At 40.8% G+C, this 22,029-nt stretch overlaps 1 protein-coding gene across 1 annotated transcript in view; it reads right to left on the bottom strand.

Moving 5' to 3' along the window:
• Positions 1-1,206: 1,206 nt before the first annotated feature.
• Positions 1,207-22,029, bottom strand: part of UVRAG (UV radiation resistance associated) — a 99,807-nt gene continuing 78,984 nt past the window's right edge. Inside the window, exons 14-15 of the mRNA XM_041467284.1 lie at positions 18,717-18,808; positions 1,207-4,830 (exon numbers count right to left, since the gene is read on the bottom strand). Coding sequence (XP_041323218.1) covers positions 4,128-4,830; positions 18,717-18,808 — 795 coding nt within the window. The 3' untranslated portion in view covers positions 1,207-4,127. The remainder of the gene's footprint in view (positions 4,831-18,716; positions 18,809-22,029) is intronic.

The following is a 22,029-nucleotide window of genomic DNA, read 5'->3' as shown; positions in this document are numbered from 1 at the left end:
AAAGCAAGACTGAAGAGTCCTGCAGGTTATATGTTGACCCAGTCAATGCAATACATTCAACACTAAATTGAGCAGCAGCAGACATGACATCTCACAGTTATTTAGGGCAAAAAAGCTTTCAGAATACTTAATGAAAAATTGTTAACCAATATTGCAATTTACCATATACAAAATAAAGTGTTATTAAAATAATGAGCAATTAAAATATTTGAATCATGAGTGTTTTTTCCCCTGGAAAATATTTTTTCACCTGGCATTAAGAACAGCTTGCCTGCAGACTGGAGGTGCTCATGGCTGCCCAGAGATACCAGCTATGCCACATCATTTCAGAGCAGACAAAGCACCTTAAAACACTTCCACCTGAAAAAGGTCAAAATTCAGACAGGAAGTAGACATAACTTCTCTGGCCATTTGAAAGGTGACAGAATAAGGCACAGAAGAACCCAAGGTTTACCTAGATTAAGTCCACTCTTCCAGCAGCACCTCCATCTTATTCTTTCCAATTCTTCGCTTTCAGGCAACTGTATTTCAATAATGCTGTTCAACATTGTGAGATAGCTTAAAGTAAATGTCTCTCCTGTACCTTCCCACTTCAGCTCCTGGACTATACAGATGATGCCCTGGGTTTTTACTCTCTGCTGATAGACTGGGTAGGAGGAAAAAGAACCCAAAAAAACCTCCTAATGATGCCTGGAGAGTCCCTGTAGCTCTTCACATTTCACTGCTTCCCACCAGACTCATGAGCTGTGGACAGACTCCTGCCAAGACTCATGCAGCTGACTCCTCCTCAAGGCACACATCAGCATTTGGAGCAGACATATGTTGATTATTAGCTGGAATCACAGAAGGTGCTGGATGAGTAGCAGTGCTTCCCTGATGAAGGAACACAGTATTTCCACTACCCATAAATGTCTACAAATCCAGCTTAATCCAATGTAGGCCGGAGCTATTTTTCTAGCTGCATGCCATCTTTTGAGGAGAAGCATGAAAAAAAACTGCAGTACCAGCTCTTCTGAGACAGGATTTGGAGCCATCAAGGCAGTCAGCTCTTCAGGCAAATCTTCTTGCCCAACCATTCACAGTGGAAGCAATATTGATTTGATGAACAATAAGCCAAGGAGTTTTGGGGCTGGGAAGGCTACTGCGGTTTAAACCACGCTCATAAAGAAAACAAACACAAAGGAGCCATTGAAGAACACATACAAATTGAGAGATACAAATAAATTTTATTTTATAAAGACAGATGAGCTTTCCTGCAATTGCCAACATAATTTTAATGTGTCATTTATTATGCGATATTCTGGTCTCGCTTATTTTAAATACCTGGTCAAGCAAGGATAAACCAATGCTGTTGTGCTTGCTATAAAAATATAGTGGGATCTGATATTCCAAAACTAATATGCTCAAAAATCTTAAGGATTTCTAATGTGGGATTAGATTGAGATTGCAATGAAATGCTTTCTCAATTTGCAGTCAATTGCAGACTTTTAAGTGTCACAGCTGTGCAGGAACTGAAAGGCTCTTGAAAATTCAATGTACACTGTGATCCATTATGTCACCCTCAAACTTCCTGTTTGTTTCTCTTCCACTACATTATTTCCAAAGTAATTTACAGGGGTGAAAAAAATAAACACCAAAAGGAGAAAGCTATGACACAGCTGCAGTCTGTACAACCCCCTTCCTCACAGCCACAAGGAGCTGGTCAATGCTTCATCAGCCCTGTGATGCTGTCCCACCTCACACCACCTGCTACATGGAAAGTGGCAGGAGTAGAAGAGAAACACAGGGATAATTTAAGGCTAACTAAAGATACATCCATAGAAAGCCCATCTGATCAGCTTTGTGCAACAGATGCAAAAATCAACCGTAGTGTTTAGCACATTACCAATTACAAGGGTTAAACAGGAACAGCAACACAACACTGGGGAGGAGAACTAGACTTCATTTGGTTTGTGCAACCTGAGAAATAAAAAACTAATGGAAAAAAAAAGTCCCACTGATGCTGTACAAACCTAATTTCACACATTGCTAAATTGCTCTGAAACACTCCATGTTCACCTACAAAACACAGTGACTTCACAACTACTCTTTGGGTTGCTTTGAAAAGTCACCATCACACACAAGCTAATGCTTTTCTGTTATATAGGAACACAAGTGTGTGCACAAACAGGCCTGTACTGCCTTGAGTATGACAGATCCCATCCCACATGGTGCAAAACTGACCTTAAGTTACTGAATTTCACCTGAAATTGTACTGGTATCAGAAGATGGTACAGGGCCCAGGACAGAGTATCATATGCTCATCACCACGAAGTGCTGTTCTTTCAGATGTCTATTTCTCCCTCTATAGGCCAAAGGACAGCAAGAGCTTCCTACCTGTTCCTTTCCAGAGATGATAGCAGTGCTTTAAGCTTCTGCAGCACTTCCTTTGGGGAAGTTTTCATGGGGTTTGAACAGAGGAGCTAATATGGGGGAGAAGATACTCATGGATGTGTCCAACTGTGTACCTGAAATCATGCTCAGTGTCTCAAAATCAAGATCTCCAAGTGCTCCCATCCAGCACATCATCCTGGGACAGACTGAAGCCAGCAAATTGCTGCAGAGAGGCTCTATCCAACCACTCAACTGTGGACACAACCAATAAAAGCTAACCAAAGAAATGTGAGTATAGTTTTAATGCAATCATTAAGGCGTTACCTGGAAAAATGCATATTCTAGAACAGTGCCATTATGTATACCGGTTCTCACAAACACATCTTGTTTTGATAACAGAAAGCTGAGATTATACATATCCATATTTTTAAAAAGTTAATTTCAGCTAGCCTTACAGTGAAGTTAGGAAAAGAGGAAAAAAAAGCCAGACAAGATGAAGTATTTTTATTCTGCTATATACTTTTATATTTCAGAGCTCACAACTGAGCTCAGATTCTTGAGTATACAATATAGAAAGCAAGAGCAATGAAATCCAAATTGAAATACATACCAGGAATCACAAAGCAGGCTGCAGGCTGCAGGCTGCAAATGCTTTCTCATTAGTGCAGCTGAACACATGTGGCAGTGGTAACCTACCCAACAGCAAACTGCACCTCCAGGAAACCACTGGAAGTTTCTTCCCTCAAAGTATAGATAGTTAAAAAAATAAAAATTCAGATGAATAACGTTAAGTGCCTCCTTTTTACAGAGGATGGAGCAATTCCACACATTCACCTAATTCCAAAGTGCTTCATTCCCAGTCTGGGTTTTTTGGAAGATGTCTGAAGTGTCTCAGGGAACACTGTCCCCACTGCACACCTTGGAGGGTAGCAGCTGAACCCCATGTTGGTACTGCGTTCATTAAGTCTCTACTAATGAGATCTGTGCCCACCCTAAGTGGGGAATGGTCAGGCTGAGATTATTACACAGAACTTCTCAAGGTTTCCACTGGTAGGAAGAGCAAGTTTGGAGGAAAAGAGGGGTGGAAAAACCCCCAAATGTAATTTGTGATTAACCAGGAGCAAGGAAACTGCAAAAAAATCACACAGGTGCTCATTCTCTGGCCAGTTCACACTGCCAAGTGAAGACTCAGTGCAAACTAGAACTTCAAAGGCTACAGAGCACAGCCAAAATAAAGTTGTCCAATTGTAGCAAATTCATGGTATTTCTCTAATACTGACTACATTGCTCAAGCAAACACAGGAGTACGTGGGAGAATGTCAAGACATCTTACCATAAAAATATATTAATGGGTTTTTCTTCTGAAAAGATTAAAATAAATTTAACTCTAAATAATAATTAAGAACATAACAAACATTCATAGAAGGGGCTGATCAGCACTAGAAGTTGTTTTCAGAAAAGCCATTATAAATGGATTCCAATGCCCTAGAAAAAAAACCCCACAAAGCCTCCAACAGATTATAAATACCAGAGAGAAAAGGACTTAAAGCAGAATGAAGTTACCTGGGATGTGAATACACCATGATCCTTTGTTGTTGTGCTCAAGTCCATCTGTCTAACACCATAGGAACAACTTCAGCTTTTTTATTTTCATAATTAATATAAAGAATAAGTGCAATTTTATTTCTATTCCAGATCACTGATTTCACCTCAATGTCTGCTATCAAATCTCCTTCCAAGCTCACTTGTCCGAATCACTTGTCCGAACTTTTACGAGGTCTGCGGAAGCTGGACATGTTCTCATTCAGTGCACAGATCCTTCGAGAGAACTCCTCAAACTCCCCTAGGACTTGTTCATCACACTCAACTGCTACAGCATGTTCCACTGGGATGGAGGTAAAGTCTTCCAGCTGATCTCCTGTGCTGAATCCTGTCGCTTCCATACCCATGATCTCCTCTGCCTGCTCCACAGTGCAGCAAAGCACGGGGTTGAGTGAGGGCTGAAATGCACAGGGCTGCTCGTTGTTCATGGTGCCAGAGCACTTGCCAGGCAGAAGCGCCCCATTTATTGCACTAGAACGTCCTAGGAAAGATTCCTGCCTGTCTTGGGTATTGTTTAGGCTTCCATTTTCTCCATTTAAACTACTGCACAAGTCCTGGCCTTTTTTGGTATTTCTTTTGGGGGAGTCCATAGAGGTGTCCAAGGAAGAACATATGGGTCCAGGTTTTTCATCCAGCTCTCCCACACAGGCTGTGACAGCAACAGGCTGTGTTAAAGCAGAGTTGTAACTAGGAGGAGGAGTTTTGTACTGCAGTCTCTCGCTTCCTGTGCTGGCTCGTTTTCGGAGTCCTTTATCTGGAGAAGGAAGCCCACTGGAAAAACCAATATCCAATCTGCCGAAGCTAGAGCTCTGTCTCTTTGGAACAGGAATTGCACTGGATGTATGGTGTCGATCACTATAAAAGAAGGAAAGAATAGATCACACCCATCAGGCACGCACATGAGCAATACAGATGTTTAATCGAAGGCTGAAGCAATTGTTTTATCACAACTCCAGGCTCTGTTTGGCCAACAACTTCTATCCCAAAGTGCTAAAACCCCTAACACGTTTAGTGCCATATGAACCACAGAAGACAGCCCAGAGGACAGCTGTAGTGAAAAACAGCGAGGTCTTGTAGGAACACTTACACAGCTCCATAGTTTGGCAAGCCAATCATCCAAGAAACCATCACATTATGCTAATTCGCACTGTTAACACCATTTTATAGGATTAAGCTAAACTTATGGAATATTACTATAGACCATATATTTATGTATTTATGGCCCGTACTGGCTCATCATAAACTCTTCAAAAGTGAGTAATAACATCTGAATCCTCTATAAGCACAGAATCCAACAGTGGACTTCCCTGACAGCTGGACAAAGGAGAAAAACCACACCAACTTCACTATTTGCAGAGGGATATTCTTGCCAGATCTGCTTTTCTGTGCCAGTCATTCCAAAACTTTTTGGACAAATGCCAACCTCTAATTCTTAAGGAACATGAACCAATCAAGCCTAATTTACAAGTCTAACTTTACTGTAATACAGTTCTACAAGCCACTTTCACTGTCTCAAGCTCTATAATTTGGAAAGTCCACTTTATGTCATCTCAGGTGTGTTATGAGAACTTTCCTTCGTCAGCTCAATATTATTCCAACTATAATCACCACCCTATATATAAATAGCATGCTATACATTAACATAAGCAGCTGGTTCATTTTCCTTCCAAATGAAAAAAAAATAGTAAAGAACCAGCTATTATTGATCTACTGAATATACAATTCTAAGATTCAACCACTGTCAGTATGAAATTCCTTCATGAACACCATTTAAAAGAAACTTCTTCTGCTCAAGGCCTGATACGTTTTGTCTGGCACGGGAAAATCTTGTGTCGTGGTTTAACAGATTGTTTGGTTTTTAGGTGGGGAGGGAGTCCATGGACTGCAAGGGTGGCTCCCTGTGGGGGTTCCCTGTGGTGCACCGAATCAGTTGGCTAGTTTTGAAGATTGACACCCAGTTAAACCACTTAAAAGAGCTGTGAAAACGTATTTAAGGACAGGTAATCCCATGAAAAGGTCTATTACTTCTGGCCTTGGAACAGGTAACTGAGCGCTGGCTAGGCTGGGCTCTGCTGCGATGCAGGCCCCTTCCCAGGAAGCCTGCTAGACCCTGTCCTGGTGGGGTGGCTGGGGCATGCATGGCTTGCAGTGAACTTTGTTTGCTTGGCTGCTTTTAGCCAGCCATGCTGTGGACCGAATGACAAAAGCAGCAGCAGCAGCTTTTCTTTTCTTTTTTTTTTTTTGCGCCCCGCATGAAGAGAAGACACAGGGTGGCACCGGCAGCCAGCACAACTCGCACGGTGTCGGCGAAGAGCAAGTGACCAACAGAGAGGCACAGCGAGTGATTTCCCCGATGCAGAGCCTGCATGAGATCAACCTTCCAGCACTGCAGAACTCCATACAAAACTGTTTCAATTGATAAAGCTTGAGAACAAATGAACATACGAACACCAATTCTCTCCTGAATCAGGAAAAAGGAAAGGATGAAGACACGTAGAGAAAACAACATGGGACACGGAGGTCAGTGAAAAAGTCAAATCCTAGATGGGAGGAGATTGAGGAGATGCCTTAGTCTTGGGCTCAAATTCTCTTGTAGGGCTATGGTTAAGATATAATTGATACATCAGACTTTTTTTTCCCCCCCTGTAACTCATGGAACGCATTGGGAGGATGTAGCATTCTAGCCACTCCCGTGAGCAGAAGCACCCGTGTTTCAGTAAGCAGATGTTGAAGGAAGTTGAACAGAAAGAAATGAGAGAGATGAGAAACCTTGCCCCAGGAATAGAAGAAGAAAACCTCTGTTTCCTAGAGATGGCTGAAGAGAACTTTTGCTTTTATGCTATAGCATATCACCCTTAAAATAGTACCCCATAAGTTGATATGGCCCATGAAAGCAGCTGTGGGAAAACTGCAAGGCATGGGAAGGACTTTCACACTGCAAACAGATTTTCCTTTCCCAGGTGGATGATTCACTGTGACATTGAAGCCATAAGAGAACTGTTTCTTGTGGAGAAGTCTCCATGGCATGCCAAGAGAGACTCCTCTCCCTAAGAGAACTGAAGGAAGATTATTTTGGAGGTGGCAAACTGACTAAAAGTCCCAGGTTTCGTCTCTTTACATTGTCAGTGTGAAAGAAAAGAGGGTGTGGGGGTGTCATGGTTGGAAGAGCAGTGTTGTGAAGGTTTATTCTGATTTTTTTTTCTTTTAGCTCTGTTAATACAATTTTCTTTATACCCTTTAAAGTTTTGAGCCTGCTTTGCTCTCCTCCTAACCCTTATCTTGCAGCAGAAAATGATTAAATAATTCTAGTGGGTACACTGGCGTTTGCACCCACTACATTAATTGGTGCATTGGCTGGGAAACTCAGACTGGTGAACCAAAACCACTACAAAAAATTGGTGTTTCCGCCTGGTTTTCAAACCGAAACCACATCTTGTAACAGCAGTTACAAGTAGTCCCTAGTGCAGATCATTTTCCACATTACTTTTCTTGTTTTGCTCCCCTTTATAAATAGAAGTCCCTCTGTGAAGTATGTGCCCCCATGGGAGGGCAGTGAATAGTACTACTTCTGTTGAATTTCCTCTCCTGTGTTACCTCCTCCCAGGCTACCCCTAAATGCATCTGTAGGGCTTCTGTCTCTTCCACAAAACCTTCAAATCACCTTAAGGAGAAGCTGTTTTTCAGAATACACAGTTGCAGACAGTGAAACAGAGAGGTAAGAGCAACTGTTGGGGGTTGGGTTTCTTTCTTTTTTTTTTTTCTTTTAGGTATAGAATTTTTTTCCCATTAGTTGCTAAGAAACTAACTACTGGGTACTTATGGATAGTTACGGGTACTTAAGAAAGACAAAAGAAGGTGGCTGAAGTCAGGGGAGGAATAGAGCATCTGGCTATACTTCTTTTTTTATTTCTGGGAAGTTTCTTCCTGAGAGACAGAGACACCACAAGTTTTGGGGACAGGTAAAAAATGGGGTTGGGGGCAGTTGTGCTCCCTCTCGCTCTTTGGCATCAGAGGACAGCCAGGCTGTCGCTTACTGTGGGGAGAATTCACTGGCATCGCTGGAGCTCAGCCCTGAGGGACCCATCACCATCTGCTCGTGTGTCCCAGGAATCCTGAACTTCACCTCTCCCTGCCCTGCTCAGAGCCAGACCTCCGCTGCCCTGCCCCCACTGTTTCTTCAGGATTGCTTTGGGTTTTTCTCTCCATGCAGTAGCCCGCATCCTTCTGCCCTGGTAGGACGTCCCACACTTTCAGCTACTGCCACGGAACTTCTGACACATCTCACCCGCCAGCCTGGGATTTTTGCTTATTGCTGCCGGCTGTGACAGTAACTGCACCAAAGGGGAAAGTGCCGGTGGCCGAGAAGGCTGGTACTGGCTCCCTGGTTCTGTTTGTTGGTAACGCCACAGTTATTGTTGTTTGTTTGCCTTGTTATACATACTAGTGTGAGAAATGACTGTGCACTTTTAAATTTTAAAGGTTTATTAAACCTTAACAAAAAATACAACAAAAGGACTAAATAAGGAAGAATTACAGTGCTGGGAGCCCCTGTGACTATCAGCCATGTGCTTCCTTTACAAAATGGATGCTCTGCCTTTTATATCCTTAGCCTTTCCCTAAGTTTTGTCAGTCAACCCCTTTTCTGCTGTCCATTGGTGGAGATTACCTTCTTATATCTTGATTGGAGGTCGGGTGTTGTTACACTGCACCTCTTGGTAATAAGCCAGCCTTCTCCAAATGCCCTGACTACTGAGGCTGTTACAAGGGGGAGGGGAAAGAGGACTATGGGGTATAACATTGCTCTACATTTTAACATCTACATAATATCTATTTCTTAATTGTGAGAGCCAACTATTATATTACTCATCTGTAACACTAGTAAAGAACTGTTATTCCTATCCTCATATCTTTGCCTGAGAGTTCCCTTAATTTCAAAATTATAATAATTCAGAGGGATGGTGTTTACATTCTCCATTCCAAGGGAGGCTCCTGCCTTCCCTAGCAGACACCTCTCTTCCAAACCGAGACAGCCACACATGAAGGCAGCAGAAAAAACATCAACTTTCTTCTTAGATTTCAGCAGCTGTTTCAGACCTTTTGAATGCAAACTCCACAAAGCCTTTACAGCTTTGTCTTTTAACCAACCCCTACAACATCGACCACTTATTTTCAGAATGATGTAATATGACAAACACAAGAATCTGCAGCGGGAGACTCCTGAACTGTACTCGGGCAATTTGCACTGCAGATATGTTAGGGATGGTCTGTTTTGCCCTCCCTTCCCTAAGTTTAGTGCTTTCTGCCTTCATTCAGAAAAATAAATGAATACTCTGTATTACTTACTTGATGAGATTCTGTTTATCTTGTAGTTAAAAGACAAGTTCTAGGAATTTACCCAAATTCCAAGATGTACAAATATTCACAAAGACAGACATTCAAGACACTTCACTGGGTCAAAGGACACATAATCCCATTTTTATGTGAGATATTGCCCAAGACAAATGATAGATAAATATACAGATCACTACTCAACTTATATGACACTTTGCAAAGAAGTAGGTAGTGCTTTTCAGGGCAAAAGACCTAAGGTTTTGCTGCCTTTCCCATTCTACATACACTCATGTTGCAGAGTTGAATTATCTCTCTCTTATTTGGGCAGGACACTGTGTAAAACAAGGTGATTTGCATGTGTTACCAAAGAGATGTGGCAATATGCATGTCCCACCCTGAGCCACAGAAACGACAGGCAGTGGCTCCATGCAACAGAACTGGACTTCCTTCTCCCCTCTTCTTTACAGAACTGAGCCCAAAGCACAGGCTGGGACTACTCTTTCTGCTAAGAGCAGATTAAGTCTGATTCAAGCTTACAGGAGTACAAAAAGAAGCCTCCAGGCAAGAGAGTTTTGAGCTTTTTGCAGCTCTAGAATGAGCTGTATACAATTTAGTTTTGAGTCTGGATCTATCTGACAAATCAGTTGCTTATTAGCATTTTAAACAGTGAGTATGCAAAGAAGATGGGGTGGACACCATTCCCACAGGAGCTCCTTTTCAAACTCAAGGGCCACTTGTTGTAGGTATGTGGATGTGGCACTTGGGTACATGGTCAGTGGTGGCCTTGGCCTATGGAATGGTTGGTCTTGATGATCTTAGAGGTCTTGTCCAATCTTAATGATTCTATGATTGCCATGCCTCTCCAAAATAACTGGGCCATTCAAAAAACTATTGTCAGTGCTATAACCCCTGCAACAGTAATGATAAAAATCACTCTGCTTGGTTTCTATCAAGATGTCAGGAAATGCAAATATACTCCTGCTGAATAGGAACTGAGGGGGGCTGCAATCCAGAGAAATAATTCCCACATTTGAAATACTAATTTAAAAAAAAACTACAAAAAAAAACCAAAAAAAAACAAACAAAAAAAAAAAAAAAAAAAAAAAAAAAAAAAAAAAAAAAAAAAAAAAAAAAAACAAAACCAAAAAAACCACACACACAAAAAGAAAAAAGGAACTCCAAGACTAGGCATAACACAAGATTTACTGGAAGGATACCTTTTTTCCCCTCATGTGCAAGGGATGGCAGATGCAGAGATGTATCATGTTAGTTCTTCTGCCAACAGTTTGTGCTCAGGTCCACCAAGAGACATCCAGAGCAACAGCAGGAACAGTATGGCAGCTACAGAAGTTATTGTACAGAGCACTTGTATCCTTCCCAAAGTAAAAGAACAGTTTGACATCAAAGCATCAGATCTGTAATATCTCGTATAGCAGTGAGGGCTTCCTATCTCCAGTTCCAGGCAGAATGACTAGAAGGTTTATAGGAAATTCTGCCACTTCTCTAGGCTTTATTCAATCATCCACAGGTGAAAATAGGTATTTAGGAGACTAAAATCTAATTCAGGAAGAATTTCAAGCTGTAACTTGTGGATTTAAGTACAGATGTGTGTTTGTCAAAATAGTGACAAGACTATCTACTTTTACACAATATTTGAGTGATAAAAACTCTTGCCTGGAACATATGCAGCCAGAATTGGGCCCAGACAATTTAAAACACAGTGGCTTGAACAACCTATAGATGGGTTTGGAGTAGACCCTCCTTTTGAATACATCACTTTGCAGCACAAGATGCAATACCTCACAAGAATAAGTGCCACCTCAGATGAGAAGGACATGGAGGGAAAGAAGAGCAGAAAGCAGGCCTAGGTTCTGAAGTTGCAGAGGCACACTGTTTTGCAAAACACAAGTAATTATAGGAGAGATCAAACCCAAGGCAAAGTCCCTTTGTTGTCTTGAGTGAGTAGTACCTCTTATCTGTTGTGCTGTGTGTCAAGCTTGCTCAAGTTAATTTTTCTTCGGCTGGACTCTAAAGGACAGAGACTTCAATATGGCATAGGACTGCCTAACTGGCAAACCCCAAGTTACCTGCAGAATAGCTGAGGTCACTTGGCTTGTTCAGCCTGGAGGAGGCTGAGGATCTCCTCATGTTTGCAGCTTCCTCCCAAGGGGCAGCGGAGCAGCAACTCGGATCTCTGCTCTCTGTGACCAGGAAGGAACAGGACCCAAGGGAATGGCTGGAGCTGTGTCAGGGGAGATTTAGGTTGGTTATCAGGAAAAGGTTCTTCCCCCAGAGGGCGGGCTCCCCAGGGCAGTGGTCACAGCCCAAAGGCTGTCAGACACGAAGAAGCATTTGTACAATACTCTCAGGCACAGGGTGGAATTGCTGGGATGTCCGGGAGGGCCCTGTCTGGGATGTCAGGGAGGGCCCTGTGTGTCTCTTCAACTCAGGGTATTCTGTGATTCTTTAGCAAGTGTTCATCAGCTCAATTTAGGCATAGCAGCAACTCTTCTACAAAGCAGAAGACATTTAAGTGTCCAAGTAAACCAGTATGAAAACTGAGGTGTCTAGCACAAGAAAAACAGTTTTAAAAATGTTGCAGTGGGCATATAAATTTAAATTCCCCTTCAAAGGAAACATTCCTAAATTCCTTTGTAAAACCAGACCTTACACGAAAATGGGTGACAAATTAATTAGTCTGCAGTGCCAGGAGAGTTTTTTAAGAGGTTCTTACAACAAGGCTACTCAAGCTAACATGTTAGGTATGCCTGAACAATATCTCTTTAGTCCAGCAGCCAAAACATCTTCCCTTCATTACTAAACAGAACTGGCAGAATGATCTATACCAAGTGATATAAATGTAGCAGCAGTAAGTTATTCATCACTTTCATCTACAAAATAACTTCTCAGTTAGCAGAGTATGTAAGGGCTTTACTGCCATAGGGCAGTAAAGCAGGAATTATCTCCATTTGTTGAGCAGATATTCAAACTAATGTATTTGAACAAAAATGGCTTGCAGCCAGATTCCTTGGTTGACATGCATTGAAATGGACCTTAAAGACTTTAAAACCAGGTTTTAAGCTGCTGGAGAAATATGGGGGCAGAGTTCAGAAACTGTCCATTGTTACCAATAAATATGAATAGGATGGGTTGAGCTTCAGTCAGGAATAAATACAGGGATAACATCCTAAATCTGAGAATGAAGGAATGAAGTCCACAGTATGGTTTATCTGCTTATCAAATATTACCTAAGGCATCTAGATAGAAGTAAATATATATAAAGGGTTTTGGAGATCAGCCATTCAAGAGTTCCACAGTCACTGGAGAAGAAAAATGAGAGAACGGTGGTCATCCCCTATTTGAGAGCCAGTGATGATCAGTGGGAAAGTCATCTTCCCTGGATGCCTCTCCTTGATCACAGGGGCAACCTAGGCAACAAGCTCAGGCTGAGTGACAAGTGTCTACAAGGCAAACATGAGAAGATAAATCTCTCTCTTTTAAGAAGAACAATGGCCACAGTCTCGCAGGCAAGTAAAACAAATCCATAAGACTCTGGATACACTGGGTTAAACTGTTTTTTCCTGTGCCATCACCTCCCTCCAGCTGAGAGTGGAAATCATGTTGAGGTTTTAGTCCAAAAGTAATGTTTAGACAGAGGCACAGAACTCAAAAATACAAGGCTGCTATTAATACCTATGAAAACAAGCAGCTGATGGAGGGTGTCTATTCCATTTGTGTTTTCCTTGAGGCTGTACTGCTACTAGAATTCACAGCATTCATATCAAGGTAAAGTCCAGAGAAAGAATCCCAGAAGGGTCTGGTTTGAAAGCGACTTTTAAGACCATCTAGTTCCATCCCCCTGCCATGGGCAGGGACACCTTCCACTAGACCAGGTTGCTCCAAGCCCCATCCAACCCAGCCTTGAACACAGGCTTTCCCACCTTCACAGGGAAGAATTGCTTTCTAATTTCTAAACTAAACCCACCCTCCATCAGTTTAAAGGCATTGTCCCTTGTCCTTTGAGCTTATGAAATTAATAAAATATATAAAAGTATATAACAAAGTATATAAAAAAGTATATATATAAAGAAATGTTAAAAAACTATCATCCAGTTACTGACACACTTTAGAGACTGTCAGGTATTTTCCCCGGAGAGAAGGGTTTGGCTTGCAGGAGCACAGCCCTTTATTCTAAGGCACAGTCTTGAGCTGAATTACTCAGGCTGGGCTGATTCAGCTTCCAGCAACAATCCCTTGGTTGGTCTCCTGAGACACCACACAGGTGTGGACGTCAGTCCAAAAAGAATGGCCTGTGAAGTGTGGAGTATAAAAAATTATTTGATTAACTGTCATTAGAGCCTGATGACTTTTACTCATCAGGCTGGATGACACTCGAACTGGTTACACATATGGGTATGTACAGTTCTTGTCAGAAAGCAGGATTTCTAAATTAAAAAAAAAAAAAAACAAAAAACAAACAATGAGAAGCCTCAGGTCACCAATTTCAATGTTTCAATTGTATCCAAACCTCAAAAGCCAATTCTAACAGTCTTGACTTCAGCTCTAAGTTTTTCTGGCAGCAAAATGACAAAGTAGTTATTTTCTCCCAAAATATTAATTTTTGCTAGTTAAAAAACAGTCAGTTTGAGCATTCTTAGCCCTAAGGTGGAAGACACAGACTCCCCACTGTAAACAGGTGAGATAAACTGTCACTGAAGTAAGACACAAACATTTCTGAAATTATTTTCTTAATGAACACATTCTGGTTGCAGTTTTTATAAAATGTTTCTTCGGTCAGATTCACCTGTGATTATTCAATCTGTCTGCAAGTGGCTCAGAGAAACTGTAAAGCAATATGAGGGACAAAATACAATTTACAGGCTCAAATATGTATCTTTTCCTCCACACAAAATGTTTCCTGTGAGGAACATTACTGGATCACAGCTGGGCAAAATACTAAATTTTGATTGCCTGGCCAAAAGCCAAAATCCACAGATAAAGCTCTTTGAGAGTGCTTTTTAAAGCACTATGAGAGTGCTTTAAAAAAAACCCACAAAAACCTAAACACCATTTGATCTTTTTGTGTTGTAAACTATGACCTCATGGCAGTAAGAATACTCAATGAAGGTGTTTTAGTTATTTATAGCTATCTGAAACGCTTGAAGCTCCATGAGCAGTTCAGAGCCAGTATCATGTCAACTGTGCTAAAAAGCAGTAATAGTTTCTCACCTTCTTAGAGATTAGTGGTAAAATAATGTACAATAGCAACAGAAAGGCTGCCAATATGAAGTTAAGATGAAACTGTATCTTTTGGCAGCTAAAAAATTTGGCAACACATTTTTAAAAAATGAAATCTTCATAAATCAAGCCACCAGAGTTTTCATAACTAAGATGTTTCGGGCTCCTCTTAATTCTAGCAGTATACTAATCAAGACATAGCTTCAAAACACAAATTAAGGCCTTGGTACTCAAGTATTTTTGAGGAAAGCCCTTAAATGCAGCTCAAAAGGGCATCTCCCTGCCGACAGACAAGCCATTCAAAAGGAGGATCGTGTATTTGCCCACACTAGATAAGTCTACTGTCTATTCACTAAGAAAAAATCTTCTTGCTGGACTGCTCAGGTTTGCAGCATGTTCTTTACTTTCTGTTAATCACACATACTATCCCTCATAATTTACAGAGTGGAAAAAAAAAAAGAAAAAAGCTGAAGAATAGGAGAGAAAATGAGTCAGAGCCTCTTGATTTAATGCAACCATAATCTAAAGAGCCAAAACTTGGGAAAGGTAAATCTGAACATGCAAAAAGAAAAAAACCTATTTTAATTAAAAATGTTAAAAATGGTCAGGCTACACGAAAGTGGGGATTTGAAGGGGACTTATGAAAAACAGGGAGAGCAACTTTTTAAAGAGGCAGAGAGGGACAGGACAAGGGGGAACAGTTTTAAACTAAAAGAGAGGAGATTTAGATTAGAGATTAGGAAGAAATTCTTGGCTGTGAGGATGGTGAGGCCCCGGCACAGGTTGCTCACAGAAGCGTGGCTGCCCCATCACTGGAATTGTTCAAGGCCAGGTTGGACGGGCCTTGGAGCAACCTGCTCTAGTGGAAGTTGTCCTGCCCATGGTTGGGGAGTGGAACAACATGCCTTTAAGGTCCCTTTCCATCCAAATCCTTCTACGATTCGGTCTCAAATGCTGGAAGAAACTGCCTGATCACAAGAAAAAGGATTTAAGACAAAATCTGCATAGGGCCTTTTGCATCCACAAAAGCTAACCTAAAAAACTGAGCTACTTTTCTGGAAGCCAGTGAAACTCCAGGACTAAAAAACTGGAAACAGAGAGAAGTACTCCCAAAAGGAAACAGAAAAGATTCGGGGACAAAAGTAAACATAGCAGTATATTGGTACCAGGAGAGGTATGAAGATGGAAGCAGAGTTTGCAGACCTGCAAGCTTGCTGCAATAAATCACACCAGTTGGGATGTGAAAACATGTATTAATCATTCAAGTGTAATACCTGAGAAACCAAAACAAAACAAATCTCACCAGGCTCAGGGAACCAGCCACTAAACTCTGATAGACAAACACTGAACTCTGCAGACCTTCCAAAGGGCCAAAGGCTAGCCCAGAGCTCCAGGCAAAACGGGAACTCATAGAAGACTGAAGTAGAGACTTTACAGACAAATTTACTCAAATTGATGTATGAAATAAGTGAGCTCTTCTACAAAAGCCATGGAGGATTTTTTTGGGTTTGCTTTTAATCTAAAATGGCAATGATGATGGTGGTGACAGAACTTAAATTCAGAAAAACCCAGCTACAGTGCTCAGAAAGGAAACTGAAGACCAGCAAGAGAACCAAATAAAACAGGCAGTGCAAGTGAGTATGTGGATACGAAAACCTCTTGTCTCCCTGCTCTTATCCTGCAAACAAAGAATAACCTGGAAATATTTTACTGACTGCAGTATGTATCAGAGGGTGTCAGATGATTCACAGTAACCTGAAAACAAAAAATTCCTTCAAATATTCACTTTAACAGCTAGTGGCTTGTCTGCTTGTTTCAATGTTCATAATCAGGTATTATTCACAGGACAGTGGACATCTGTATTCTGCCCAATTATGAAAGTCTAGCCAGTTTTCCCCTCAAGACAGACTCCCTGTAAAGCCTCATTTCCATTTATATTATTAGGAAGCACTAAGAAGCATTGATTGGAATCATCAGTTAAAAAAAAATTAAAAATGAACAACTATTCATACAACTTCTGGACATGAGAAGGAAATGACGCACAGACATCTATGGGGAGAAGGGAATGGGATACTCCAGAACAACTATGCTTAATATTCCTACATGGAAATATTATCCAGCCAAAAAAAAAAAAAAAAAGTAGTGCTTTCTTTTGTAATGACTGTTGTAATGACTGTGCATCACCTATGGAAAGCAACAACAGGATTGTATGGTGGCAAAACCTCGGAAGCATAACTAAAGTTTCCAGATCAGCTTCTCCGAGACAGCACAGGCCAGAAGGGAAGAACAGGTATCCACACTGACAATTATTCCCATTTCATATGTTCCAGTGTCAACCCACTTCTGCTTATTCAAGACTGTAGTAGACACCCATGACCTGCACCACTCCCACTCTACTAAAGAGCAGAAAGAAATGCTACAGATATCATAGTCTGGCCCTTCGTTTTCAAATTTTCTGAGGGGATCACACATCATCTGAGGATTTTTACATTACTGTGATGGATGCCACACGAAAACTCAATGTGATAGTTTCCCAATGAAGAAGGCTTTTCTTTATGCATCTTGCTAGAGGAAAAAAAAAACAAAAGCAGAGAGAATCTTTTCAGCTGTGCCTGAAATTACTTACAGAATAAAACTGCACAAGGGGCTGAGATTCTCAGGACCTATTTACTTCCTCTGTTGGCTGAATTTCCATCAGGCAACATTTTTTACAGTATTGCTGAAAGAGGAAACTTTTCCTACTCCTATATTTGTTTTCCTTAGCCAAGACTCCAAACACCAACCTGGAGGTGGGGGTGTTCAGCCTGGAAGAAGAGAATGCTCCAGACACCTTAAAGTCCCTGCCAGTGCCTGAAGAGTCTCCAAAAGAGCTGGAGAGGGACTTTGGACAAGAGCCTAGAATGACAGGACAAGAGGGAATGGCTTTCCACTACCAGAGGGAAGGATTAGATGGAATATTGGGAAAAAATTCTTCTCTGTGAGGGTGGTGAGGCCCTGGCACATGTTGCCCAGAGAAGCTGGGGCTGCCCCATCTCTGGGTGTGTTCAAGGCCAGGGTGGATGGAGCAACTTGATCTACTGGGAGGTGTCCCTGCCCATGGTAAGGGGTGGGAATTGGATCATCATTAAGATCTTTCTAGCCCAAACCATTCTATGATTCCCTGTGACCTATTACAGTAGGATTCACACAAGCACTTTTCAACATCAAAATCAATTTTAAAAAGAGGAGAATGCAGGGAGAAGAAACTGCTTTGCTCGTGAAAGTTATGAAGGCAGGAAAACAAAACCATTCTATGGTTCTGTGATTAGAGGAAAATGCAGGACAAAATAATTGCTTAAAGCAAGAGACTGCATGAGTGCACATGATTCAAAGAGCATAAGTTAAAACCATGTGAATACAAACCATCACTTGCTGAAATCCACTGGGTAGTAAACTGTTCTTCATATTTAGTAATGTTCACCTCCATTTAAGGAGAACTGGTTAAGCCTCCTGCTCAAACAACTGCTGCAAGGTAAAACTAAACTAACTTTAGCCTTAAAACATAGAAACCTGTCTGATTTGATTTTCTGCAGACAGTGGAAGGTGAGTCTGAATCCTCCAAAATGAATTAGAACGGAAGTACACGGGATTTCCCTGGAAGATACTATAATCTTCAGTTTTTTATTAATGTAGCTTCTCATTTTAGCAACAACACTGAACATGCAACAGCAATTTTCATTAGCAGCAATTATACTACAGAGAGGTTGTGTTGTTTATCATTCAGATTCCTATGCAGCTCACTTGAATTACACAGTCAGGGACTGCCCAGGCAGTTTATTTGTTCTGCTTAAGCAGTTTGATACAGAAGGTCCACCTGCTACCAAACATAAAACACAGTCTTAAGACAACAATTAATTCACCTCCCTCTAGTGAAGAACATGGTTTTTTAAATAGGATTCCCTTGCTACATCAACCTCTGAGAAGGGCTGTGGGCCCATCATACGGAAGAACTTGTAAGAGTGTAAGAAAACAGTAGAATTTTGTGGACAGTTACAGAGTCTTTATTTTGGGAAGGTCATAATCTCACCAAGCATTCTCAGCTTGTGAAGAGGAGCTGCTTGTCTAAGACAAATCCTTATCTTCAATTTTCTTGCAGCACCCACCTCTTCTTATAAATTACAAAAAATACTTACCACCTAACCATCAGTCCAAGCTCCATGAAGTTTTTCAGGTTAGGAAGAGTTTGCCTCAGATCTGGAGTACTCAGCCCATGCTGGTATCTAAGCTACAAAATCAGAAAAAAAAAAAAAATCCTAAAATTAGCACAGCTTTCCAAATCCCAAAGAATATAACATCATGGTCAGTTAAGTCACTAGGTTTTTAGAAAGTTTAGGATGATTATCCAGCAGTTCCAAGATATTTATTCCCCTATAAGAAAATGGTCTATTTACTGCTTGCATTAGAAAACCTACCCAAGAACAGGGACAAAATAATCAGTCAACCTGACTCTTAAACTTCCTTACACTTGCTCCATTTACTATCTGCAACAGGAAAGCAGGCTCACAGGTTAATAAAAACATGGCCATTATGGGAAGACACCAATTTCCATCACAATGTTCTGTATTCATGAATTCCAAATATTTATTTGTGTGTACTTCTCAAGTCTGAGTGTATCAGTGTATACTGGAACCAGTAATGGAATTATTATAGTAACATCAATGAGTAAAAATACATATTGTTACACAACTGATCAATGTCTGTGCTCCTTACACAGTTTATATCAGCATTTAAACACCTGCTATTAGTGTCATAATTAAATCCAGTACTCAAATCAGATGCTACTTAGCAAAGGGAAAGGCTTTAAACACTGACATACTTTAACCTGAATATTGACTCCTACAAGTTGTTCTTACGTCATCCACAGGACATAACTGTCACTGGTGAGAATTATAAACTCTGTGTTTAACAAGTCACCAAGTTAAAAATAACTCTGAAGACACAGCACATGGAAGGGGAAAAGTTTGTGTTTCAAGTTTGAATCTCAAAATTTCAGGGAAACTTTGCAGAGAAATGTATCCCTTGTGTGGTTAAAATATGAAGAAAGACCCCATCACCCTACATTCCAGTATCTCTAAGGCTACTGGAATGATGCACTACCAATTTAATAAGCAGTTCTCAGCATACATTAACACGCTTTAGAAGTCTCTGCTGGACTCCAACACAGGCACACACAGTAACTGCACAAATTTAGTGCTGATAGAGCTACTTGCTGAAACATGGAACAGTCCCACTCAAAGTTACATTTCTTTTGTTTAGAATCACACACCAGTTTCCACAATTCCTGACAGCAAGATGCAGGAAAGTATCTTATGTTTCAAAAATGTTTGATTTCTCCCAATCAGTTTTTCAGAGAAAAAGACTCCTGAAATTGGGAATCATTTTTATGCTTGCCTGAGTTTCAGAAAGAATAATTACACTGGAAGAAAATCACCCTCAGTACTGCACTGTACAACAGCTGGCCATTTATTACAGTTTATTATTTCCATATGGACAAAGCCAAATCATATGGTGGGCTTGGATTCATATTTTCTGCTACAATGACAGAACCTGGATTAAGACAACCATACAATATAAATTACAAAACCATCATCACATTCTCCTGATGGGATTATGGTGGAATTCGTTAACTGGAGAACTAGCCTGGAGCAAAAGAAATAAAGAAGAAAAAGCCCACCAACTCAAAAACTTTACATTTGTTCCTCCTCCCACAATGAAAAGTTCATGGAATACCCCTTTTTATAGTCATTCTTACATTTCAAGGTTTCAGAGCACGAATATAAGGTGGGTTAAGAGATCTCTCCAACAGCCAAGATCAGAACAATTCATGGGAGACCCCAGTATCCAAACATGAGCAAACTACTGCTTCTACTAAAAGACATTTTCATATTTCCAATAGTAGAAATGCATATTAAGTAAAGTTAGGACGCAAGTTTCATGAAACCCCTAGAAAAAGTTATTTAACTTCATAAACTGCATACTATTTGGCTTTGTAATTGATTAAAAGCAAAGCAATACTGCCTTGTGTCTGCATCAATACAAGCTGCTGCTGATGTATTTACAAATCCAGAAATCACTGAAAAACTTATCTGCCTTCTAGGAACAGAAAAAAAGAAATTCAAAAATCAGCTGATGAATCGGGTTTTAGTCTGGATTCAAAATTATCACTCCATTAATGCAGCAAATGTTAACTCCCGCTTTGCATAATTCTGTAGTAGTCTCACATATCCTGACAAGGAAATCTCTGCTTTGCTGCATGATGCAGGCCACTACAGGTACAACACCAAACAAATGCAAACAAGGAGGTGGAGGGAGCTTAAAACCAACTTTTTTTACTTAAAAGATCAGAATTCCTCTTCCTCCTCTCCTTAACCTCTGACAATGTAAAATAACAAATATTAGTAAGGACTGTTTTTTTTTCCCCAATCCATAAAGCATTTCTCATACACCTTCCCTTAATTTTAATTTTTTTAACATCCAACACCACACATGCAGGGCTAGTTAATCCACCTCATCCAATAAATAGTAAGGCACTGAACAACAGTTTTAAGGACTGAATCCAGAGGAGGCCATGGAGATACACCAAGGGTTGCTGGAGCACCTCTACTCTAAAGACAGGCTGGGAGAGCTGGGGGTGTTCAGCTTGGAGTAGAGAAGGCAGAACCTCAGAGAGGAGACCTCAGAGTCCCTTCCAGTGCCTAAAGGGGCTCCAAGAGCTGGAAAGGGACTTTGGACAAGGGCTTGAAATGACAGGACAAGGGGGAATGACTTCAAAGTAACAGAGGACAGGGCTAGATGGAATACTGGGAAGAAATTCTTGGCTGTGAGGCTGGTGAGGCCCTGGCACAGGTTGCCCAGAGAAGCTGAGGCTGCCCCACATTTGGAAGGATGGGGCCCCAAGGCCAGGCTGGATAGGGCTTGGAGCAACCTGATCTAGAGGGGGTTTCCCTGCCCATGACAGGAGGGTGGAATTGGATGATATTTAAGATCTGTTCCAGTCCAAACCATTCTATGATTCCCTGTGACTTGTTACAGTAGGATTCACACAAGTACTTCTTAACATCAAAATCAATTTTAAAAAGAGAAAAATGTAGGGAGAAGCTGCTTTGCTCGTAAGAATTAAAAGGGCAGGAAAACAAGAGCAGACAGAGGTAACCATGTGCTGTCTTGATTCTCCTAAGAAACTCTTCAAATTTCAATTGTTGCTATTAAAAGTCATCCATCTCCACACTACATTTCCAATGCAATAATTTTCAAAAGCAGCATTTTATTTAACATTTTCAAGATCAGATTGTTTCTTCAGGATATTACATCCTGTTTTAATTGGAGTGAAGAGATGTCCAAGACTTGTGTTCACATAGACGACCATGTATTCTCCACAGAACTTTGAATAAATCATTAATAATGTTCCACTGATAAAATATTAATTCTGATTTCTATACCAATATT

This window comes from Pyrgilauda ruficollis, unplaced genomic scaffold (genome assembly GCF_017590135.1).
Source record: "Pyrgilauda ruficollis isolate IOZ18807 unplaced genomic scaffold, ASM1759013v1 scaffold204, whole genome shotgun sequence".
Lineage (NCBI taxonomy): Eukaryota > Metazoa > Chordata > Aves > Passeriformes > Passeridae > Pyrgilauda > Pyrgilauda ruficollis.
Note: the sequence above shows the minus strand (reverse complement) of the source record. Positions and strands in the feature narration are given on the sequence as shown.